This window comes from Miscanthus floridulus, chromosome 14 (assembly GCF_019320115.1).
Source record: "Miscanthus floridulus cultivar M001 chromosome 14, ASM1932011v1, whole genome shotgun sequence".
In the NCBI taxonomy this organism is placed as follows: Eukaryota; Viridiplantae; Streptophyta; class Magnoliopsida; order Poales; family Poaceae; genus Miscanthus; species Miscanthus floridulus.
The window spans coordinates 56,461,948-56,469,014 of NC_089593.1; the positions used below are offsets into that span (position 1 = coordinate 56,461,948).

The 7,067-nt window shown below is 55.7% G+C and overlaps 1 protein-coding gene across 1 annotated transcript; it reads left to right on the forward strand.

Annotated features, from left to right (window-relative positions):
* Positions 1 to 1,069: 1,069 nt before the first annotated feature.
* Positions 1,070 to 4,046, forward strand: LOC136505758 (uncharacterized). Its single transcript, XM_066500904.1, has one exon. The coding sequence runs from the start codon at positions 1,383 to 1,385 to the stop codon at positions 3,921 to 3,923; it is 2,541 nt and encodes an 846-aa protein (XP_066357001.1). The 5' UTR covers positions 1,070 to 1,382; the 3' UTR covers positions 3,924 to 4,046.
* Positions 4,047 to 7,067: the final 3,021 nt, after the last annotated feature.

The window sequence follows — 7,067 nt, forward strand, 5'->3', positions numbered from 1 at the left end:
TCGGGGATATTGCACATGTTGCATATGTTACAAGTTTTTCAAAGACATGTTGCAAGAGTTTTCTCAAAATGTTTCATCTGTTCCAAACATATGTTGCAAGCATTTTGATTTGGATGTTGCATATGTTTCACACATATGTTGCAATAGTATGTCCGAAATGTTTCATCTGTTCTAGTCTTCCCTTGCAGTAAGTGTTTTCATGTTACAACTTGCTAGTGTTTTATCTGGTTGTTGCATATGTTTTCACATATATGTTGCAAGTGTATTTTCTAGATGTTTCATCTGTTTTAAATGTATGTTGCATGTGTTTCATGTTGTTCTGAGAGTTAGGGGTGAGGGGAAGTGATGGTGGCACAGCACGGGCACCGAGGAATGGGCGCGGCAAGCCGGTGGCCGGCGGACATGGCGCACGGCGCTCTTGGGGGTGGTGGTCGGGGGCACGACGGTGCGGGGTGCGCCTGCTGGGCGGATCGAATCGAGGCGGACGGGGCTGATGTTGCGACCGAGTTGTACGGACGCGACGACGGCGTGATGCGCATGCGGGCAGGACGAATTAGCGGACGAGGAGCAGGTTGTGCAGGTACGCGCAGGAAACGACCGTCCGACGGAATCCTACCTCGTCGGACATCCGGGCGCCAGCACATCCCAACAATTAATGTAGGTAGGACGTTCCTCTTGAATACTCTAATCATAGACAAAAACTATACCAAATTCTCAAGGACATTCTTCCGTAGACTCAGAAGAAACCGAGCTCTGTAGTGTTTCAATAAGCCCGATCCAATAAGATGTTTATATGCTACCGATCCACTTGCTTAATTAGATACGTTATATACACTCCACAGTCCACACGCCATGAACCCAACAGAGCCTAATGGATAATCCTAGTACCTACGTATGTTGCTCAGCTAACTACGCCACCTCCGGGCTCCGGCACCGGCAGCAGATGTGCATCTAGCGTCAGCCGTGCATGCGCGCGCGCGCTCCCGCGTGGCCTCCAAATCAATGGATCGACCTTGTCCTTGCGTCCACCCCACCGCATCCTCCCTGTCCCTGGACCTCCTGCCGGCCTACGTTCCCTCTCCGGTCGATCTCCACCACAGCGCCGGGCGCTGGCTGGCTGGCTCACACTCGCGAACAGCCACCCCCTTGCCCCTTCATCTCTTGCCTTCCGGACAACCTCGTCTCCCGCGCTCACGCAACCACCCCTTGATCTCCACAGCCATGGCGACATCACGCCGCCACGCGCATACACTGGCCGCGTATAAATGCACCGCACTAACGCACCCCTATGGATCATTGCATCTCCATCGAACCTTGAAATAAACAGACATTCAAAGCTCGAACCTTGAAATTAAGTAAGGGATCGATCGATCGGCAGACCAATGGACGTCTCCGACCGGTCGGTGCGGCTGACCATCGAGGCGCAGCCGAGCGACCCGCCAGCGGGTGCCCCGGGGTTCATGGCGGCGGCAACGCCGTTCGAGCCGCAGCTCTCGGACTCGCCCCCGCGCCCGAGCGTGGCGGCCGACGACGACGACAACAACGAGGCGTCGTGCAGCGCGCGGGTGCGGCTGGACCCGGACGACGACGGCGCGGCGGGGCCCGAGCGCCGGCTCACGCTGCTGGCGCTGCGGCTCGCCGTGCTGGAGAAGACGGCCAGCGGGCTGGGCGCGCTGGGCTTCATCTGGGCCACCGTCGTGCTCCTCGGTGGCTTCGCCATCACGCTGGAGCGGGTCGACTTCTGGTGCGTCACCGTCATCCTCCTCGTCGAGGGCGTGCGCATCTTCAGCCGCAGCCACGAGCTGGAGTGGCAGCACCAGGCCACGTGGTCGCTCTCGCTCAGTGCCGCGGGAAGGTCCAGCGTCCGACTCGTCGCGCGATCCTTCCGCTTCGTCTTCCGCAAGGGTGCCGGCTGCGGGACGAGCGGGAAGGCGGCCGGCGGAGCCGCCTCCTCGGCAGCGTCCTGCAGCAGCCACGTCGGCCGGAGCGGATGCGGATGCGGCTGGCCCTGGATGAGCTGGAGCTGGAGCTTCCTGTCGGGCCACGTCGGGCGGCTGTTCTACTGGCTGCAGCTCGCCTCCGCGACGGCGTGCGTGGTGCTGTCCGGGGTGCGCCTCGCCAGGCAGGACTTCGGGGAGGCCGTGGACGCGCGGACGAACCGGCGGTCGGCACTCGACATCTTCTACGGCCTGGCGCTGGCCGAGGCGCTGCTGTTCCTGGCCGAGAAGGCGGCGTGGGAGTGGGAGGTCAGCCACGGCCGCCTGCTGGAGCGCGTCGCCGCCGAGTGCCTCCTCGCGGGCGCGCCGGGGCTCCTCGCCATCCGCCGCTTCTTCTACGACGCCTACTCGCGGTGCGTCGAGGGGAGCATCTTCGACGGCCTCCGCATGGACCTCGTGTCCTTCGCCGAGGAGCTCATCGTGGGGGGATCCCACGACGAGCAGCGCATCGGCGCGGGCATCCTCGTCAACGTTGCCACCAGCCCGCGGCTCGGGGACGCCGCGTTACGCCGCGTCTGCACGTCCCCCGCCGTCGTGGAGCGCCTCGTGGAGATGCTCAGCTGGACGTGCCCCGCCGAGCGCGGCGCGCGGGCGTCCGCCGCGCTCGTCGTGTCCAAGCTCGCCAGCAAGAAGCGCAACGCGCTCCGCGTCGCGGGGGTTCCCGGCGCCATCGAGTCCGTGTCGTCGCTGCTCTACGCCGCCGACGAGGAGTGCAACCTCCTCGGCCTCCTCATCATCAAGAAGCTCGCGCGCGACCACGACAACTGCAGCAAGATCGGCACCGCCCGCGGCCTGCTCGACAAGATCATCGACTTCTCAGCCATTGGCTTCACAGGACCCACCGCCACGTTCGTCATGATGGCCCCCGCGCGCGCCAAGGCCGTGCAGCGGTCGCTGCAGGTGATCAAGATGCTCGCCGAGACCACAGGCAGCACCGGGAAGCAGCTGAGGCGGGAGGTGGCGGAGATCGTGTTCACGGTGAGCAACATCCGCGCCGTGCTCCGGCACGCGCCCGCCGCCCACGTCGGGCTGCGGCGGCTCGGCGCCGAGGTGCTGACGCGCCTCGCCATGGACGCGGACGCGCGCGAGCGGATCGGTGGCACGGGCGGAATCGTCCCGCTCCTGCTCGACATGTTCCTCCGGCCCAGCGGAGGCTCCTCCTCCGACGACGAGGCCGCCGCCGACTTCGCTCGGGTCGAGGCCGGCGAGGCGCTCGCCATGCTGGCTCTCGAGAGCCCGCGCAACTGCGAGCGCATCCTCAGAGCCGGCGGCACCTCGATCTCGGCCACCACATCCACCACCACCACCGTGGACAGCCTCGTCGACGCACTTGGGGACGCCGCGATCGGCGTCGAGGCGGGTAGGATCCTGACGAACCTCTGCGCGTACACCGGCCGGAGCAGCGAGTGGTTCCCGCAGCTCCGGCGCGCGACGCGCGGCGCGGCCACGGTGCTCCGGGACGTGGCCACCGTCAACGAGTCAAAGCCGCTGGAGGTCTCGCTGGGTTTCGTGGCTCAGCTGGTGAGGCTGATGGGCCCGCACGAGGTGGCCCACCACTTCGTCAACGCCGGGGTCAGCGAGGCGGACCTGGTCAGCCCGCTGGTCAGCGTGCTGGCGACCTACGCCTGCCCTTCGATCAAGGCGCCGCGGATCCGAAGGTTCACGGTCGAGCTCGTTATCGCGCTGCTGACGGCGCCGCCGGCGAGGGAGAGGTGGCTGATCGCCGAGGCGATGGCCGCGGCGGGGATGCGCGCGGAGCTGCGGCGCGTGGCGGAGACGACGTCGGAACTGGAGTGCTTCCACGTGTTCTCCGGCAGCGCTGGGCTGAGCAGGCACGCCGTCGGGCTCGCCGCGCTCGTCGACAGGGCGCTGGAGCTCATGGGCACCGTCGCCGAAGCTGATCGAGCCCCCACGTGTGACAACTGACAAGTGTGCGTGCGTGTGACTGTGTGTTGATGTTGCGTACGGGCAAGAAGCTGAGGAACTTGTTGAGTGTGTACAGGGATTCTTGGATGAATTTCAAAGGCATAAAGAGAGTACTATTTCATTCGTTGGTTTTTTTGCATGTAATTACGTGACTAATGACTGGGTTAATAATGGATGAGATGGGTTCGTCAATCCTGACTCTTGTTCCTGCTTATCTTTTTTTTTCTTTTTGGTGCAAGTGTCATGTTTCTTTTGCGCTAATTCTGTTCTGCGTGGAATGAAGCTTGAAGCGGGTGGAGACGCACAGTTTGCAAGACGTGCAAGGAACAGAAAGGGATGCACTAAGATTCAGATGTCATGGCAGCATGGATCATAATATCTTTTTAAAGAAGTGGGGAAGGGGACTTGGTGCCGCAGGTGCACCGTGGACACCACTTCTGTGTTGTGAGATCTGAGATTTATTTTCTACTTCTGTGTAACTAGTAGCAGGTGCACCGTGGACACCGATAGCCCTGTTCGCTTCTCTTATAATCCGTCTTTTTCAGTCAGAACAGTGTTTTTCTCTCACAACAAATCAGCTGGAACAGTATTTTGGCTTGTTTTTTTTAGCGAGGCGAACGGGGTCATTGTGTTGCTACTTTGCTAGTTAGTTAGTCTAAAATTGGAACTAGCTGTGCTGTTTGATCATTGAACTCAGAACTGAGAATCTTGCTGTCACTTTTTGTGTCACATGCAGAGTTCTTTACTTCTTATATGTCATTGTATGAACTCAGAACTGAGAATCTTACTGTCAATTATATGTTGTTCAGTTGTGTCGGTTTCTTACATGCCAATTTCAGTGCTAAAATATTGTTGTCCTCCTATATTAATTCATGATGATATACTTTCTGTGGTGCTGCTAAAATACCCAACGGGCACCTAGAACCCATTGGGTGACCCACGAGTGTGGGTGTAACATTTGACCCACTTTCATAAAAAAAAACATTTGACCCATATATAGGGTGTTTTGAGGACGAGTGTGATAAAGTCTCTGTGTTGTCGAGGGCGGGTTTTTAGTCCACCCATATGCCATTCGAGCTATTGCCATCCCTACCTTCCACCCACCTTTTTTTTATCCCCTATGCTTGCACCATCATGGGCTCATGGCTATAAGTCGTTAGAATTTGAGCCGTCGTCCTCTCCCAGTAAGCCTGCTCGGTCCCGTCCTTTCTCCTAAGGATCTCGGCGGGTGGACAGAGGCCTTTTTCCTTCATAGTTTTAGAGTACGTTTGTGGATCCTTGTTGATCTAGGGTGTAGTTGTGGTGTCATCGACGAGGTGGTGGTGATGATGGTACTTTGGAATTAGGTCTCTCTGGTCCCTTCCTATCTCGATGACATTCGATCTGGCATTGACAAATGATCAGTGTCAATTTGGTCTGTCAGATCTATGATCTTTTTCAGATCTTGGCAGTTGGTGTGCTTATTAGAAGAAGTAGTTGGTTGGCTTTCGATGAGACGATCTAGACCTCTTCTTTTTATTTGTTCTACCGCAAGGTTCGGAATCTTTAACACTTTATTTTAATGGTGAAGGATTGTAAGCTAGTGTTTTTTAGAGGATTTCTCTAGCCGATTTTCTTTCAGTGGATATTAGATCTCATTGTCAGCAGCGAGTGGTTTTTGTGATCTTCAAAGCCATGTTTGATGAGTGTGTTTGCAGGTGGCCCTTTTCTTTGCTGTCTTTGCTGTGCGATCTTCAAGCTCTGGCAGATAGTAGACGTCCAAATCAAGAAGACGATCGTTTGGTCTTTGATGTACTCTTATATTTTAGAGGTTGTTTTGTGTATTTTTATCCATCATTTGTACTAGCCTTTATTTTCCTTCAAGATATATCAAATGTGAAACACTCTTTTGAGTGTTTTTATCAAAAAAAAAAGAGCTTAGGCGACATGAATATTTCAATAATTCTAAAAAAATATTAAAGACTAATGCATGGCAAGGGAAGGGACCTTGGAACCTATAGTCTCACCTTACTTTGGAGCAACTCCAACAGACTACCTAAACACACTACATATCCTATATTTGGGTAGTGGAGGACAAAAAAAATACATTTCAGTACGCTACCCATCAGACTACCCAAATTTACTGGCTCAACAAATTTCCTCTTCCCCTACCTACTTATGTTGGCCAACAGGTGGCTACCTATTTTCTGTTCGGTGGTTTCTCTGCCCGAGCACTCATCTTCCTTGCGTCCACCCACGAACTACTTGAATATGGAGGTTCCTCCACCAGACGAAGTCACGCGTGTAAGGAGAGAGGAAAACATTACACTCGCTCGCTCACCTATTTACTATTGCAAGGTACAGACACTTTTGCTAGCAAATCAAAAATAAAACCGATGTCCAACGCTAGGTAGATTTAAAGATAAAATAAAAACAAGTTGTTCAAGTGACCATGCAACAAGTTGTATTTACCGTTACAACGAACTGACATGCTTACTAGTAAATCTATACTATAAAGTAGCGCAGGAATTGAAAATATCTTGTCACCCAAATATTTGATAACCATCTTGATTCTTGACCATTGAATTTATATTAAACTCAGATCCAACGTGTCTAAATCTTTCACCCTGGTCTGATGAGCGGACCTGACCGGAAACTCGCCAGAAACTCTTTTACATTTAGGCCACGTTCGGTTGAAGGGGAACGACTCCCTGGAAATATTCCAGCTCGGATTCGTTGTCTAATTTGAATAAGTTTTGTCAACCAGAATTATTCCTGGCCTGGTTTGAGCTAAACCGAACGAGCCCTTACAGGTTTCCGTGTCTTGCGTCGGCTTCCCGCGCCTGTTATTTGTCACCGAAACAAATTTTACCCGCCCACCGTACCCCTGCCTCCTTTCCGGATCGACGCCTCCTCCCCCTCGCCCACGGGCGGAGGTTACCTTCTGGAGGGCACGCTTCTTCGAAAGTCGATCCGCGTGCAAGAGACGGGGAGGACCGAGGATGGCGGTAGAACCATCGGAGAGACGAAGTCGAACCCACGCGACCACAACGGCACGGCGGCACCGCGACGACGCCACGTACGGCGGCGACCGCCCGTCCGCGGCTCTGAGGCAGTGCGGCGAGGCCCGAGGGCCGAGCGCCGAGGCTGGCCTGCCCGCTTCGT

What these genes read in the sequence shown, in the direction of transcription:
- LOC136505758 (XM_066500904.1), top strand. Translation starts at nt 1,383, where the DNA reads ATGGACGTCTCCGACCGGTCGGTGCGGCTGACCATCGAGGCGCAGCCG.